This window comes from Schistocerca gregaria, chromosome 11 (genome assembly GCF_023897955.1).
Source record: "Schistocerca gregaria isolate iqSchGreg1 chromosome 11, iqSchGreg1.2, whole genome shotgun sequence".
In the NCBI taxonomy this organism is placed as follows: domain Eukaryota; kingdom Metazoa; phylum Arthropoda; class Insecta; order Orthoptera; family Acrididae; genus Schistocerca; species Schistocerca gregaria.
In genome coordinates, this window is record NC_064930.1 from 81,319,026 (window position 1) to 81,337,211 (window position 18,186).

The 18,186-nt window shown below is 46.9% G+C and overlaps 1 protein-coding gene across 1 annotated transcript in view; it reads right to left on the reverse strand.

Moving 5' to 3' along the window:
• Positions 1–4,897, reverse strand: part of LOC126295326 (uncharacterized) — a 1,177,740-nt gene extending 1,172,843 nt beyond the window's left edge. Inside the window, exon 1 of the mRNA XM_049987791.1 lies at positions 4,690–4,897. Within this exon, the coding sequence (XP_049843748.1) occupies positions 4,690–4,860 (171 nt within the window). The 5' untranslated portion in view covers positions 4,861–4,897. The remainder of the gene's footprint in view (positions 1–4,689) is intronic.
• Between the last annotated feature and the right edge of the window lie 13,289 nt (positions 4,898–18,186).

The following is an 18,186-nucleotide window of genomic DNA, read 5'->3' on the forward strand; positions in this document are numbered from 1 at the left end:
ATGTCGTTGCCAGAATTCTTAAATGTTTTGAATTTACGTGTAGTAATGAACAGCTTATAGTCAAAATCATCATGTCGGCAAGTCGCATGTCGGTCATTGTCACATCGTTTCGGCGGTTTTATCTCAAAATTCAATGCGCCTTGCCAATTTCTTTCATAATTTCCGAAGTGTCCTATGTTATTATTTTGTGGTTGTTCTGTCTTTCTATGTCCCTCTTCCCGTATTGGAGTGCGAGTGTCCTCTGAAATATGTAATTTGTATTACGTAAGCCAACTGATCTTGTACTTCCTACATTTCTCTTTTGTACTGTGTGTTGATGTGATTTTGATTCTGTTTGAATTTTCTAATTTGTTCATACTCGACAGTGTCAGTGAAGGCTACAGGTTTTGTGTCATTCAGATCATCATCTACCTTTGTAGATAAGTTAGTGAACTGATCCGAAAGATCGGCTACTTTATCCGATAGTGAAATTATTTCCTCTGTGTGTTTTTCTGAACCAAGTTTCAGAGTGTCCATTTTTGTTGAAATCGTATCTACTGTGTCCTTTAAGTGTTCCTGAGTTTTTGCTAGTTGCGTAACCGAATCGGTAGATGCAACTGAGTCAATTTTATCTTGCAAGTTTCATGATTTTCATTAACAATAGTTTGCAGTTCTTTTATGGATGCTTCGTGATTCTGTAATACATTTTCATGCCGCGAAGAAATAGGTTGAAAATGCTCACAAATTTGTGTTTAGACGTCATTACAGACTTTTTGACATTTCGATTCAATGTTATGTAACTCACTAGTTAAATCTTCACGTGTTTGTTCAAGTGTGGTGTCTAACTTTTGAAGCTTTTGCTGTGTTTGTCTCTGGTTTTGTTCCATTGTGTCTAACTTCTGAAGATTTTGCCCCATTTGTTTCTGATTTTGTTCAAGCGTTGTGTCTAACTTTTGAAGATTTTGTTCCATTGGGTCTAACTTTTGAAGCTTTTGTCCCATTTGTTGCATTAATTGTAATAACAATGCACTGGTGTCTGAAACATGTTCCTCAGTGCTACTCGGCAATGCATTTGAACCGGCAATATTCGCAGTTTGAAAAACAGAAAATGTGTCTCGACTTATTTGAGAAAACGGTGAGGACGCAAAACCTGAATCTACAGTATTTGCAAGATTGTGTCCTGTCATTTCGGAATCCTGAGGCGAGCTGTTGCCGACCGATCGATCGATAATGCTTCCCTGTTCACTAATTGTTTCACTGCCTACACCATTATTTGCAGCCCGCTCCATTTCCCTATGCACAATTACCAAATTACTACTTTGAATATTAGATAATTCATTACATGGTGGCGCTAACACACTGCTTTCGTCTTCACTGTCATTTCTCAGTTTACTTTGGAGCCTAGTATTACGTTTCTCACACGCCATTATTGTCACAATAATTCACACAATAACACAGAAAAGCACAATTTGAAGAGGAAAAAATAAGAGAACACATTAACGTAGCACTAAAAATAATATCTAGTTAATTGCAAGTACAGCTGCAAAATACTTGGTGCAAATCTACATGCATGCCACCACTGTTTTACTGTACAGCAATGAAAAACTACAACTACAGAGGAAATTCTCTCTACATTTACGCGTTAGCAATAAACAAAGGCTACCCTAACCACACAAACTACAAGAAAAAAAATCTGAAGATTCCAGTGAGGTATTCTCGGCTAAGGGTCGACATATGAAACGTCCCCTTAGAAAAATTATACACGACTGTGCTTAAACTGACACACAATATTTTTAGCGCAATGCAGGTTGACTTTCAAAAATCTCTACAAAAGAATGGCCCTGACTAACATTAACCTATACGTTTCACAAATCGCTTACGTCACCAAAAATCTTCGTTACTCGAACTACTGCAATACAGCGAGCGCCACTACTGCCAGCTAACTAAAAGATTCAAACTACGGAAGTCACTAACTACTGATGGGGATAGTTAGCAAATGAAAGATTCTAATAGAGAACAAAAAATGTATTTACCTTATAAGTCATAATATATATAGCAGTTCATGACATCCAGTCTTACAAATTTCAAAACTCCGCCATCTTTCTCCCCACGTCCACCACTGCTGGCGGCTCACCTCCAACTGCGCAACGCTATGCGCTGTTAGCATCCATCAGCAGCTGCCCAACACTGCAATGGCAGACAACAATGCAAACCAGCCACAGACTGCACATGGCACAGCCAGTGATTTTCATACAGAGCGCTAAGTGGCGGTGGCGTTACCAATTAAAAAACCTAAACAGCCTACTTACAATATTGGCATGGGGCCTATGTTGATATACATACGAATTTTAAGGTTATCAGTTTTTTTCACCTTCGCTGATTCTAGTGTCAATTGAAAAAAAGGATATTAGTACTAGCGAACCCTAAAAAAGGGACGAAGATACAATTTGTATCCTGTACGAGGTGCATTCAAGTTCTAAGGCCGATTCTTTTTCTCCGGACTGGAAAGAGACAGAAACATGCGCATTGTTTTAAAATGAGGCCGCGTTCATTGCCAATACGTCCAGAGATTCCAGCACGTAAGAAAGATGGAATTTTACCACCAGCGGCAAGAATGAGAACTGTTTTAAATACTTAAAATGGCGACGTTTTCCTTACTTGAACAGCGCGCAGTCATTCGTTTTCTGAATTTGCCTGGTGTGAAACCAATTGAAATTAATCGACAATTGAAGGAGACGTGTGGTGATGGAGTTATGGATGTCTCGAAAGTGCGTTTGTGGGTGCGGAGTTTAATAAAGGCAGAACATCGTGTGACAACTAACTGAAACAACCTCGGGCTCGCACAAGCTGGTCTGACGACATGATCGACAAAGTGGAGGGAATTATTTTGGGGGATCGCCGAATGACTGTTGAACAGATCGCCTCCAGAGTTGGCATTTGTGGGGGTTCTGTGCCCACAATCCTGCATGACTACCTGAAAATGAGAAAAGTGTCATCCAGGTGGGTGCCACGAATGCTGACGGACGACCACACAGCTGCCCGTGTGGCACGTTGCCGAGCAATGTTGACGCGCAACGACAGCACGAATGGGACTTTCTTTTCGTCGGTTGTGACAATGGATGAGACGTGGATGCCATTTTTCAATCCAGAAACAAAATGCCAGTCAGCTCAATGGAAGCACATAGATTCACCGCCACTAAAAAAATTTCGGGTAAGTGCCAGTGCTGAAAAATTGATGGTGTCCATGTTCTGAGACAACGAGGGCGTAATCTTTACCCATTGCGTTCCAAAGGGCACTACGGTAACAGGTTCACCCCACGAAAATGTTTTGAAGAACAAATTCCTTCCTGCACTGCAACAAAAACGTCCAGGAAGGGCTGCATGTGTGCTGTTTCACCAAGACAACGCACCCGCACATCGAGCTAACGTTACACAACAGTTTCTTCGTGATAACAACTTTGAAGTGATTCCTCGTGCTCCCTTCTCACCTGACCTGGCTCCTAGTGACTTCTGGCTTTTTCCAACAATCAAAGACACTCTCCGTGGCCACACATTCACCAGCCGTGCTGCTATTGCCTCAGAGATTTTCCAGTGGTCAAAACAGACCCTTAAAGAAGGCTTCGCCGCTGCCATGGAATCATGGCGTCAGCGTTGTGAAAAATGTGTTCGTCAGCAGGGCAATTACGTCGAGAAGTAACGACAGTTTCATCGATTTCGGGTGAGTAGTTAATTAGAAAAAAGATCGGAGGCCTTAGAACTTGAATGCACCTCGTACATTAGGTGACTTACATAGTCCAATTGAAGAATGCGATACTCGTACTAGCGAAGCCGATGAAGTACTAGCATCCTAATAAATAAATAAATATTTCTTTGCGTATTACACGAATATGTAATAAAAAATTGGTAGTTCCTATTTTTAAAAAGAACGCAGTTGGCATGCGTTTGACCTATGGCAGCGCCATCTAGTGGGCCAACCATAGCGCCATCTGGTTTCCCCCTTCAAGCTAGACAAGTTTCGTTCTCAGTAGTTTTTCGTTTGATACTTATTTCGTGAGATATTTGGGCCTGTCACTATCAATGGACCACGCCCGAGGCAGGATTCGAACCTGCGGCAGTAGCAGCTCCCCGGTTCCGGACTGAAGCGCCTAGAACTGCTCGGCCTCAGTGAACGACTTCTAAATACGTTTCGACATTGAAGGTAACCCATTTATTACCTATGATTCGAAACTAAATAAATATCGATGACTAAAATATGACATCATTGGTCAAAGCCGACGAACTTTACTTTTGTGGTCGATTTCTCGTCGCTTGTGGCGCTAGTATTACACCAGCTGTCAAGATGGTAAAAATTTCCACCGTAATGAATGTCGTAATTTATTAGACTGTGGTTGTAATGACACCACGACAAACGGTATGAATGAAAGAAAGAGCTTATTCTCTAATACAAATCGCCAAACTACACTAAGTCTCGATAGATGTCGACATAATCAGTTACTCCATGGAGAAACGACTTGATTTCTTATTACAGTTTGTAGATCTTGATTAATTCCGAGCGAAATGGCAGACTCAGTATTGCACTATATAATCGTCACAGTTCCCCGATCTTAAACATGAATTTCACGTTTACGCACGTACGTTTCAGGTGTTTGGGTACGTAAGACGAAACAGTTACGTTGACAATCGGACTTTGAGAATTCGCAATGTACTTACCACCTCCTTTCCTCCATTAAGACTCGCAACATGCCATGCATTGTGACAAAGCAGAAGAACCCACACGTAGAGTAGGTGGACTTTACATGGCGAGAGCATCACTTTCACGTCTAGAAGATTCCTCCCAGATTTAGACGCAGACCAGGCATGCAAAACATTTGCTGATATCATCAGAACTTCTATTCCTTCCCAACGACAATCGAGACAGATGAATGACAGTGACAGGCTACCAGTGAGATCAATACTACAAAGCTCACTGCGAGCTACAGCGCTATCTTTGGCGAAATGGATATCGTGTACGCTCTTTTCATCATCTTCAACTTGTTAAAACTTACGTTTTTTTCCCCTTTCAAAACTGAACTCCCGATTATTTACAGTATATTTACATTTAGAGTACATTTGAAATTCACATAAAAGTCGATACATTTTTATTGATTTCTTTAATAATTGAACAAATAGTCTATGGACAATGAAAGCTCGAACTACTTGTAACTACACTGAAGAGCCAAAGAAACTGGTACCAGGTATGCGAAGTAATGTTGGCATCTGGGGAGTGTGGTGACCAGCGGAAGAGATTAAACTCAGAAGAGCGTTCCTGAACCCACTTTGTATGGGGTGTCGCATTGTCCTGCTGGAATTGCCCAAGTGAGTCGGAATGCACAATGGACATTAATGGATGCAGGCGATCAGACAGGATGCTTACGTACGTGTCACCTGTCAGAGTCGTATCTAGATCCCATATCACTCCAAGTGCATACGTCCCACACCATTCCAGAGCTTCCACCAGCTTGAGCAGTCCCCTGCTGACATACAGGGTCCATGGTTTGATGAGGTTGTCTCCATACCCACACACGTCCATCCGCTCGATACAATTTGAAACGAGTCTCATCCCGATCAGCGACGTGTTTCCAGTCATCAATAGTTCAGTGTCGGTGTTGACGGTCCCAGGCGAGGAATAAAGCTTCGTGTTGTGCCTTCATCGAGGGTACGCAAGCAGGCCTTCGTCTCCGAAAGCGCATATCGGTGATGTTTCGTTGAATGGTTCACACGCTGAACCTTGTTGACGGCCCAGCACTGATATCTGCAGCAATTTGCGGAAGGGTTGCACTTTTGTCACCTTGAACGATTCCCTTGAATCGTCGTAGGTCCCTTTCTCGCAGGATGTTTTTCCGGCCGCAGCGATGTCGGAGATTTGATGTTTTACCGGATTCCTGACATTCACGGTACACTTGTAAAATGGTCGTACGGGACAATCTCCACTTCATCGCTACCTCGGAGATGCTGCGTCCAATCGCTCGTGCGCCGACTGTAACACCACGTTCAAACTCACTTAAACCTTACCATTGCCGTTGCACCAGCAGTAACCGATCTAACAACTGCGCCAGACGCTTGTCTTACATGTGCGTTGCTAAGCGTATTGCCCTATTTTGCCTGTTTACATGTCCCTGTATTTGAATACTCATGTCCATACCAGTTTCTTTAGAGCTTTTAGGGTAACAACGGCGTTGTGGTCAAGAGCGGGCATGGTAGCTCAGCGTGTTTGGGGAGAGGGTTAAGTGCCCTCTGTGATAAAACTGAACGAGTGTCATGGGACATCCGCCCCGAAAAAATGTAGTGAACAATAACGTAAAACAAATAGTAGCATCACGGTGATGGGAGTGTCGTGTTCAAACCCACCTCGTGCCAACTTGTTTCTTCTTTGTTCGCTATATTCAAATTTGTGTCTGTGTCGTGGAGTAACATCCGTTTGCAACAACAGGGTGTAAGAACGGGACCTATATTGACAGTTGATTCCGCACAACTACTCGATTAAAAGCGGAAAGGATTTGTCTTTCAAATGGGAACCGCAAACGTTTGACGACAAGGCGACAAGTCAGCCGAATCCTCGATCAGAAAAAACGTCTGGTGTGTCACGCACGGCATTTGTGACAGTACGTGTGTCATGTGGCAAGAACCTCTTATCGACGCACCTAATTCGTACGCCTGATGAGTGAGTGAGATATGCCTCCTTGCTCGGTGTAGGTGTTCGTATGAATGTCATCACTTCCAAGGAAATGCTGATAATAATTTGTCACATAAGCTGCAACAAATGAACGCAACAGTTTCACAGTCACACTGTTTCTCTGTGCTCTGTCAAAACATACGTTTTAACGTCTTTTTAAGTTGCGTTCCATGTTGGAAGTTTTCACTCCTTTGTTGTAATGTAGTTCACACACGTTTATTTGTTGTTTTCATTTATGTGAGGCGTGTGTGTGGTATCTCAACCGCTTTCACTATTCATCACGTTTACTTGCGACGGTAACGTATTCTTACCACATGACTCATATTCTATAACCAAAGTATACTATGACAACTGCTTAGCCAACAGAAAGAGAAGAAACATTGACGGGACGGACAGTTCATAATGTTGTGAAAAAAAGAAACAAAAGTAAATGGCACTAGGGAGTTTTGCACATGACCCATTTACTTGATAGTCCAACACCATGACCACTTAACCACAACACCGTGGCTATTCAGGCCAATCACTTGTCCATTCGCTGTTTGTATTTTTTTTTTCACAGTTCAGAATAGTTTCTTCCTGTTTCCACGCTCGATCTGTGTTCATTTTTAGACGGGCTATCCACTGAGCCACGAAATCTGATGGGGGTGCCATTGGGAGTTTCTGTTGTAAGCACCCTCGGCGGTATGAAGCGCTACATTACAGGGCAGTTTATTTACGATTCTCCTGTAACAAGAATGTGCTAGTAAACTCCAGAAGACCTGACCTTCTGCAGAGATATGTCTTATATCTACCCAACAAAGCAGAGTTTTATTCGCTACGTTTTCAGCCATATCAGTAAATGTGGAACGTAGGAGACCTATAAGGAATGTAATACCTACATTATTTAACGTAACAAATGAGCCCCCACAACTGTAGCATGTGGGAAAACATCAGAAGTAATAAAACAGTTTCACGACACAGAAAAATTCACTTCAAGAATTGTTTACTAAACCTGGACCGCGAACGGTAAGAATCTTCAACATGTGCACTTTTGAAGCAAAAGTAATTACATTTACAAAAATACTAGTGTATTGGAAAGCGCCCACGGCGATAACAACAGAAATATATGCTACTTATGCATGACATATGCGTTTACATTCTCTTTCTTTCAGTGGAGTACGCTGGAAATACACGTATTCGGAAGAATTTCTTAATGAATTAGTTATAGCTTACATCATTGAACCAGTGTGGTTCGGCTGTTTTCACATGTATTTCATGATACTTCATGTCTCTTGATAACTTCCTACTACACGGAACGCAAAAATGTAACAGCTGTTTCCTGAATTAAGTAGAAAATAACTAATAACAAAACACTATCCTTAAGACGATTGTGACTGCTTTCTCACCCCTCGGGGCGCTAGTATCGCTCTAGCTGTCGAACGGTAAGGCAGCGCGGCCATAAAATGTAGAGCTGTTCCTAAAATATCGATATCTTTTCTAAAATATATTGATTTTCAACAACGTGACATTTAACTTCGACATGTGGTGCAGTGGTTAGCACACTGGACTCGCATTTGGGAGGTCGACGGTTCAGTCCCGTCTCCAACTATCCTGATTTAGGTTTTCCGTGATTTCCCTAAATCGTTTCAGGCAAATGCCGGGATGGTTCCTTTGTAAGGGCACGGCCGATTTTCTTCCCAATCCTTCCCTAACCCGAGCTTGCGCTCCGTCTCTAATGACCTTTTTGCCGACGGGACGTTAAACACTAACTACCTACCTACATATCAATATATGTATATCGAAACGCCTATATCGAGTGCCGATATTTTTATTTTATATTCGTTTTTCCTGTTGAATTTCTATTATTTATTTTATGTTATTATATTTTATTTATTATTATTTGTATGTCTATTACATTCTTTTTTCGCATTTTTCGGTAAATATTTGAAGATTTTTAAAAAAATTATCGTAGAACGTAATTTTACTTTCTCTGTGTGAATGAGTCATTTATGTCTCTGAATCAATTTTTTGTCGAAGTAATTAAACTTACGATCACCAGAATAATTACGACATCTTATCTACGAAATTTTAGTGTAGATATCACCGTCACAGTAATTCTGTTAGTGCCATTTACAGGCCATAGTGTCTGTTTCTGTCGCAACGTTTTTCTTCGCAAGTAGTAAAAGTTTGCATACGACCTCCAGCAGAATAGAAGGAAGTCACGGTGTATTGCAACTAGCTTAACATGCATTTTGCACCTTAGCATATGGCAACGACACAGTTTCCTAGTAAATGATAAAGAGCGGCACCATTTCTTCGTAAATGACACACCGTTACACTTTCGGGAAAGAAGTAAAAACTCTTGCACTGACGCTGGTTCGCAGCAACGATGGCCTCACAGTTGCTTCGTGAGGGCAGTGTGCAAGAGAATTCTGTAGTTTATTCTATGACACCACTAGTCAAAAAAAATCCGGGCCTGCCAAAAATTCCTTTTTTATTAACTTTGGTCGGTGTGACACGTACAGCTCTTTTTTTTTTTCCTTTATTGTCATTTTATACCTACAAAGGTAGGCCGGCAGCGGCCTAATATGCCGCTCTTCGGCCACAAGAAACATACAAGAGATAAAAACAGGAAGACATAATCTCAAAACACAGACATGGAGGACAAAAATCAGAAGACAACAGAGAATAAAAAGAATTGAAGTCGTTCACCGACGCAGCACTGTTTCAGTTTTAAAAAAAACGGGCAGCACAGCACGGAACAGAGAACACTAGCACAGGTGAACGGTGGAGCAGAAAACGAAGAAACACTCGAGGCACAGACGGGACAAAAGACACGGACACTGCGGAGATGGGCTTCGGCGCTTGCAGGGGCACTGTCCACACCGAAAAGCTGGGGGCCTGCCAAGGGAAAAAACAGGGGGAGGGAAGGAGGGAGGGGGAGATAGGATGCCAGGGAGGAGGAGGGGAGAAAACGAAAAGAGGGGGGTGGAAGCCCAGGGAGAGGGGGAGGGGAGGTAAGGATGGAAGGAGGGAGAGAGGGAGGGAGAGAAGGGAGAGAGGGTGCCCACAGGAAAAGGAGAGGAGAGGGGAAGGCAAGGCTCAAAGTTGGTAGGAGGGGTAGATGGAGGGGAGGAGGGCATCATCCGGGAGGGGGAGTCGGCGGAAGCCACCTTGGGAGAGGGTGTGGAGAGTGTGAAGATGGAGAGCAGGTGGGATACAGGAGTACAGGCGCGGCAGTGGGTTGGGGTGGGAGAGGATGGAAGAGACAAGCGGGTGGGGAGGATCAAGCTTGCGGGAGGTGTAGAGGATCCGTATCCGTTGGAGGAAGAGGAGGAGGTGTGGGAAGGGGATGAGGTCATAGAGGAGCCGCGTGGGGGAAGGGAGGCGGATGCGATAGGCGAGGCGGAGTGCATGCCGTTCAAGGATTTGAAGGGATTTGTAAAAGGTAGGCGGGGCAGAGATCCAGGCGGGATGGGCATAACAGAGGATAGGGCGGATGAGAGATTTATAGGTGTGGAGGACGGTGGAGGGGTCCAGACCCCATGTGCGGCCAGAAAGGATCTTCAGGAGGTGGAGTCGGGAGCGTGCCTTGGCTTGGATTGTCCGGAGATGAGGGGTCCAGGAGAGGCGACGGTCAAGGGTGACGCCAAGGTACTTGAGGGTGGGTGTGAGGTTAATAGGACGGCCATAAATGGTAAGATAGAAATCAAGGAGACGGAAGGAAGGGGTGGTTTTGCCTACGATGATTGCCTGGGTCTTGGAAGGATTGACCTGGAGCAACCACTGGTTACACCAAGAGGTGAACCGGTCCAGATGGGATTGGAGAAGGTGTTGGGAGCGTTGCAGGGTGGGGGCAAGGGCAAGGAAGGCGGTGTCATCGGCGTACTGGAGAAGGTGAAGGGGGGTGCAGGTGGAGGCATGTCCGCCGTATAAAGAAGGTAAAGAAGAGGGGAAAGGACGGAACCTTGGGGCACACCGGCAGAGGGGTAGAAGGTGTAGGAATCAGTGTTGTGGATAGTGACATAGGAAGGGCGGTGGGAAATGAAGGAGGCGATCAGACGGACGTAGTTAATAGGAAGAGCAAAGGTTTGGAGCTTGAAGAGGAGACCAGAATGCCACACACGGTCATAGGCGCGTTCAAGGTCAAGGGAGAGGAATATGGCGGAGCGACGGGAGTTGAGTTGTTCGGAGAGGAGGTGAGTGAGGTGAAGGAGAAGGTCATCGGCAGAGAAGGATGGTCGAAAGCCACATTGGGTGGAGGGAAGGAAGCGGTGCCGGTGGAGATGCTGGTGGATGCGGCGGGTTAGAATGGATTCCAGGACCTTGCTGAAGACCGAGGTAAGGCTTATAGGACGGTAGGAGGAGACAGCGGAAGGTGGTTTATCGGGTTTGAGGAACATCAGGATCTGGGAGGTTTTCCACAGGCCGGGGTAGAAGCCGGTGGACAAGACCACATTGTACAGCCTGGCCAGGGTGGTGAGGAAGGGGGCGGGAGCTTCACGGAGGTGACGGTAAGTAACACGGTCGTGACCAGGAGCAGTGTTGCGTTTGGTGCGGAGTATATCGATGATGTCTTGAGTAGTTATAGGGTTATTGAGTTCAGTGTGTGTAATGTTGTCCAAGTACTGGAAGCCAGGAGCTAGTGGAGGGATAGAGGTGTCAGTTCGATCGCGGACATCGGGGAAGAGGGAATAATCGAACTGGGGATCGTCAGGGATGGTAAAGACATCGGTGAGGTAGGAGGCAAAATGGTTGGCCTTACTAAGGTTGTCAGGAAAGGGATTGTCATTATGAAGGAGAGGATAGTAAGGGGGGGGTTTTGATCCAGTAAGGCGGCGGAAGGCTGACCAGTATTTGGACGAGTTAATAGGTAGGGTAGCATTAAGACGGGTGCATGTCTGTCGCCAGTCCCGGCGTTTCTTAGCCGCGAGCAAGTTCCGGATGTGTCTCTGGAGTTGCCGGTGGCGTTGTAGTGTGTCCCGGTCACGCGTGAGGAGGAAGGCACGGTAGAGACGACGGGTTTCTCGAAGGAGGAGGACGGCCTGTGGGGGTAAAGTGGGACGGTGCGGGTGGATGGCGACGGTAGGGATGTGGGCCTCCACGGCCTCAGACAAGGTCTGCTGGAGAAAGGATGCGGCATGGGTTATGTCATGTGGGCGGTGGTAGGTGAGGGGGTGGCTATCGACTCGGGTAGTAAGGGTATCCCGGTATGCATTCCAGTCGGCACGGGAGTAATCATGGACATACTTGGGGGGAGGGTCAAGGCGAGGATCGGGACGGGGGCGACGACCGTCTGATATGGTAAGGAGGACAGGGAGATGGTCACTGCCAATAGGGTCGAGGACGTCCACCGCTATGCGGCCAAGGAGGTTGGGGGAGGCTAGGACGACATCGGGTGTGGTATTGGATTCAGGGCGGGTGTGTTGGGGAAGAGGAAGGACATCTCCTTGGATGGTGGCGAGGAACCGATGCCACCGCCGTAACTGGGTGGCAGAGCGACTATGGATATTGAGATCTGCGGCAATCACGTAGGAGGAGAAGGTACGGTCGATGTGGGAAAGGAAGTCAAAAGGAATAGGGGCAGAGGGGCGGACATAGATGATGGCGCAGGTAACGGTGAGGCCGGGGAAGAATAGACTAAGGATCAGGTGTTCCGTGGGGTTGGGAAGGAGGGGTTGGAGCCGAACAGGGATCTGGCGATGGTGGCCAATGGCAACTCCGCCACGCGCTATCGGGAGGGGGTTGTCAGAGTGGTGAAGGAGGTAGGGCGAGGTATGGACAGTATGGTGGGGCTGGAGAAATGTTTCGTTTAGGAGGAAGGCATCCACGCGGTGGGTGGTGAGGGTATGCATAAGGAGATTCTTGTTGACAGGAAGGGAACGGATGTTGTTAAACAGGATATGTTGCTGTCGCACCATAGTGGGAATTTAGACAAGGGTGTCGAGACGGGAGAAGGTAAAATGGGCCTGGTTATGGGAGTAGGTGGCGTAAGTGTTGAGCTGGAAGACGGAACGGGCGGCAAGGGATATCTGCTGGAGGGTGTGGGGGCGCTGAAAGGGGTGGATGTTCTGAAGGACAACGGTTACAAAGCGGATGATGTCCTCAGCTGTGGGGGGGGGACGGAGGGAATTGCCGGGAGGGGTGGGGGCATCCAAGGGGCGGACAGGGACAGTGAGTTCAGGAGCGGAGGGAGGGGGTCAGGCCTTGCACTTTTGGGAGTAGGTTGGGTGTTGGAGGTTACAGGTGTTACAGGAGGGGGGGGACTGAAGGTTGGGGCACTGCCGGAGGAAGTGTGCTTCTTTGCAGTGCGGGCAGACGGGGGCCTCGCGGCACTCAGATGTAGGATGTGCATTATAGCGCAAGCACCTCTGGCAGCGGATGGACTGTGGAGGGGAGCGGGAGGGGTCGACCTTATAACGGTGGTTGAAAAGGAGGGCACCCTCCTTGAGGAGGAGGTCTATGGAGGGAGCATGCTCGGAGAACACCCGCATGAGGCGGGTGGGGCCGGCTGGATTGTGAATCCGGCGGACAGCTCGAACCTCTAGATAGGGATGGGCCTTCAGCTCCGCCAACACCTCCTCCTCCGTGATCATCGGGCTAAGCCGAGTGATCACGGCAGTGAGGGTCGGTGGGCGACGGGGCGGCTGGGGTTGTCGGGATGAGGAGGGGGAGGGAGCAGGGGCAAGGGAGGCATGGGGACCAAACCGGGTGAGGGGAATGCGGGAGAGGATGTCGGAGTGGAGGGTGGGGCTGGGGGATGTGATCAGGACGGAGTCCCGACGGGGGGTGAGAAGGGAGATCGGGGCTCCGGGGAAGTGCTGGCGGAGGAGAAGGGTAAGATTGCGGGCCTCCAGGAGAGAGGGATCAGGGTGAGAAAGGAGGTACCTGTAGGAGGGGGAGGTAGAGGAGGGAGTAGATAGGGCAGGTGAGGTGGTATCCATGGCATCCTGGGGGGTTGGAGGGGGGAGATTCTGCGACTTCTTGGGAGCAGAAGAGGCTGGGGTGCCGCTGGGACGTTTCACAGCGGGAGAGGGATGGGAAGAGGTGTGGGGGATGGGGACGACCGGGAGATGGCGGGAGATGGCAGGTCCCACCGGCGGTGCAGGCACTGGTGGTGGTGCTGGTGCTGGCGCTGGAGCTGGAGCTGGCGCCACAGAAGATGCAGTGGCAGTGGTTGGCACTGGCGATGGCGAGGGCGATGGTGATGGTGATGGTGATGACGATGATGATGGTGTGGCGTGGGTGGTGGCCCGACGGGCAACAACCCTGGCGGGGGTGGCATGAGTTACATGTGGGAGGGGAGGGAATGGGTCACGTGAGGCATGGGGGGTAGGAACAGGGGAGGGAGCAACAAAAGGAGCGGGGGTGGGAAGAGTGAGGAGGGGGGGAATATATGGGGGAGGCGGTGATTGAGCACACCACGTGATGGTGGTGGCAGCAAGTGAGGGGGACGTGTACACGATTGCAGTGGTAGTGGCGGTAGTTGTGGGGGTTGTCATGGTGAGAGGATAAGTGGGAGAGGGGAAAAGAGGAAAAATAACAGGGGACAGTTAAAGGACAAGGACAAGAGACTGACGAAGAGGAAGGGTAAGACGTAAGCAGAGACGACAGAACGAAAGACGGGCAGGGAGCGGCGGCGGCGGCGGCGGCGGCGGTCGGCAAAAGCAGCAGCGGCAGGAACCGGATACGGTGGCGGCACGTACGGCTCGTGACTGTACTGAAAACTATATGTAGCATTTGCAACAAACCGTGAGAACGAGTATTAAACATTGTTCGGAGAAGTGTTGTAAATCTTTGTTCATTTATATAAACGACATTACAGAACAAAGTATATACAGTTGTTGAGATTAGCTTTACTTCAGATACTATCCGACAAGACGTCAAAATTGGAAATAAATGTGATTGCCAGCTGCCTGTTGCTACTGGTCGGGGACGGTGGGACGCACAGCTGTTGCGGGCCGTCGCCAAGAGATGGCAGAGCGGTAGCCGGTCCTCGGCTCACAGCAGTACGTGGAGTAGTAGTGTTAACACCTTTATGCAAGAATGTCGATCTCTTTGCAAATACTTTGGTTGGCCAATAAGAGGCAGGGCGATGGCACATAAACCGCTCTTCTGTCAAAGTTCAAACTAATTAAAACGTATTTTGAATTACATAAAAACAGATGGCTATGAAAGATGATTATTCTTTTAATGCATACCCTACCACGAAACAACGTCCGTATCATCCCTGGATCTATGAGGAGCAGATACGTTATGACGAGTCTCACATTGAATTTTAACTGTCTTTCTCGCCTTCTCCAAACGTTTATGGAATTCAGTTCTCATAACACAAAACTTATTTCTGGCATTATCACACTTCCAGCGCATTTGACATTTCTCAATCCTTTCACTAAATTTGTAGAAGCTGTCTGTTCATCTAAAAAATCTTCGACACTGGACCACTAAAAACACACTTCGGAAAACGATGTTTCTTCTTTTCATTTGCAGTCTACCTCCATTGACAAAGAAACTCTCTCCAGTCGTTCTTCAGAGAAGAAAAATAAGCCACATCTAAAGACTGCATAAGACTAGTACAGTTCGGTGGAATGCAAATGAAATTTATGTTGTTTTGCTCACACAGCCCCGTAGTTTTCATTAAGATGTGAGAAGAGAGATTATCTGTAATAATTACGCTGCGTCGTCCTATCTCTGAGGCAAACAGGAGGAAGTGAGTGAGAAGCCAACTGCAAACACACTCTGTTCTAGCCACTCACTCTAATGTGTTCATTTCCATTCCAGGAGGCAGTGTGCGATTTGCAAGGGGTATTGGGGGGACTTCACCCCCTCTGCATCAGACCATCCCCTCCTCTGGCTTTAATTTATGCATCCCAACCTGGGATGTTTATTTCCCACGCACTGGAGTATAACTTTACATGTAATTTAAATTTGTGGCGCCGAACACTGGAAGTTTTTAATACAGTGGTGGTGGTGGGTAGTGTTTAACGTCCCGTCGACAACGAGCTCATTAGAGACGGAGCGCAAGCTTGGGTTAGGGAAGGATTGGGAAGGAAATCGGCCGTGCCCTTTCAAAGGAACCATCTCGGCGTTTGCCTGAAACGATTTAGGGAAATCTCGGAAAATCTAAATCAGGATGGCTGGAGACGGGATTGAGCCTTCGTCCTCCCGAATGCGAGTCCAGTGTGCTAACCACTGCGCCACCTCGCTCGGTTTTAATACTGTCTTACTATTAATATGTTTGCTTATTAATTTTGAAAAAGTATTACGTAGTAATGAAGCGTTTCAAAACATTTAGAACTAAGTCATCATTCCCATGTTGTCATTGTTGCTTTTGTCTAAGGTGCGTCATCCGTTTACTTGCGAGGGAAGTAGTGTGGCAGTCATACCGCAGCAGCCGTACCGCAGAGTTGGGTGAGCTGGGGGCTGAAAGTCCCATCGACAGGGTGGTGGCTGGCCCGGTACCTGTGTGAACATTTACCGTTAGGCCACCTTTTGGCAACGGTGTGGCGCGGACTTACGCGCCTGGGACAAAAGCACACATTACTAAATAACGCACCATCGTCTGCTTCTAGTTCTTAGGATACTATTTCGTCGATCTTCTTTAAGTACTCTTCTCTTCCACCATCGTTTTCTTTTCCTTTGGTTTTCATTTCCTTTGTTAGCTGCACGTGCAAGCACCGAGTAGGCCGACACTGCGATACTTTATCATCCTTCATACTGCAAGACCGACACACATATGGCACAAATTCTGTTGCTTTGGTATAAATTAACCTGCCGCATGCAACATACGCGGCAAAGTGTTGCCTGTTGTCGCATCCTACAAGACGATGCACGCCACATTTCTGTAGAATGCCACAATGTTGCAAGACGTCGCCCCAGCGTGTACGAGGCTCTAGAGCCAGGTCTGTATTGTATGGTGGATGTGATGTGTTGTATACGAAACTAAAACCTGCAATCAGATCCAAACGTCGTGGAAAACTTTGAAGAGGTGTCATCCTGCAGCAAGATGACGCTCGCCCACCTTCTGCCAAACGGACAGCCGACGCAATAAAGGAGATGAGATCAGAGGTGCTGGAACATCCACCACAGACCTGGCTCCAAGTGATTTTCACATGTTTGGACCCTTAAAGGAGGCACTACAGGGAAGAAGATTTGAAAGTGATGAAGACGTCATTGCTGCGGTGCAAAAGTGGTTACAGATGCAACCGAAAAACGTATGTTCTGACGAAATAAAAAAAAACTCGTAAAACGTCGGGAAAACTGCATTGAAGTCCAGGGAGGTTTCGTAGAAAAATAACGTATGTTTCAGTTTTCTATCATCAGAATAAGTACAGCTTTTCACAAATGTGCCTTTGCTGTTTGAATTCCCGTCGTATACCTGTATGTAGATGATTTTGTAAATAAGCTTTATCTGTAATGTTAAAGATATAACAAGGGATGGCTTTTCTGATAGTGCATAAGCGTGGGTAGTGAGTTTCGGCATTAACATCTATTTATAAATAACTATTTAACCATGGGCAACGCCACGGTCCAAGCTAGTAACATATGTAATTATACTAACCCCCTAAGACATGCCCCCCACTGGTAAAAGCACAAACCGCACACTGCCAGGAGGTGAACTGTTAATCGAGTCTGTCCACTTTGGCTTACCTTTATCAATAAGATAAGGGAGAAGGAATTCTCGTGCTGCCTTCCCAAACATGAGTGAGGCACGGTTTTGAGGTGTCCTCAGTTTTCTCAGGACGTCGACATGTCCGACGAAACAAGGGCTTTCTTTCGCAGGTATGTCACGAAACCCAGTTTCATCAAAACTGAAAACATTTCAAAAGGAACGCCTTCAACCTCGGCTTTGTATTTCTCTAAAAAGACATTGATTCTGCTAAGGGCACAGGATCAGCCCCGCACCACTCTGTGGGACGGTTTAGGAGGGATTTGAAGGCGAGGACAGTGGGTGCTGTTGGATGGTGACGAGGTGTGCGTTCCACATTAGTAATGCGTCGAGAGTTAGTCCTAAACATTTCACTGTCAGACACAGTGCAACCCTGTCCGAAAAGTATTACGAGTGAAAGCAATTCACAGTCCCGCCCATCTTAACGGTCATTTTAATAACATCTTTAACAATCAACTGTACGCTTCTTTTAAGGTCTGTGAGCTGCATTTCAGCAAAGAAGGTATATTAAGCAGTACAAGTATGTACGATCCAACAAGTGGCAAGCTGTTAACACCACTATTGGATCGTCGACGCTGAAGAAAAGGCAGGTTAAGGGACCAAATGTTAGGCAGAGGCCTACAATTGTATATTACAATGTCATAAGGAGGAAACTGGTTGTATAGTTGCATCTCGTTTGATGTTGAACTTTTCTTTCTCAGATGAAATACCTTCAAAGTTACTGGGATACCCTTCATATTTGTCCAATACGACGACATCAGCCCACGGGGACCCCCAAAGTCGCAGGGAGCGACTAGAAAACAGTGCCCTTCACATCGCCGTCCGCAGGAGAAGTTGACAGAAGCGA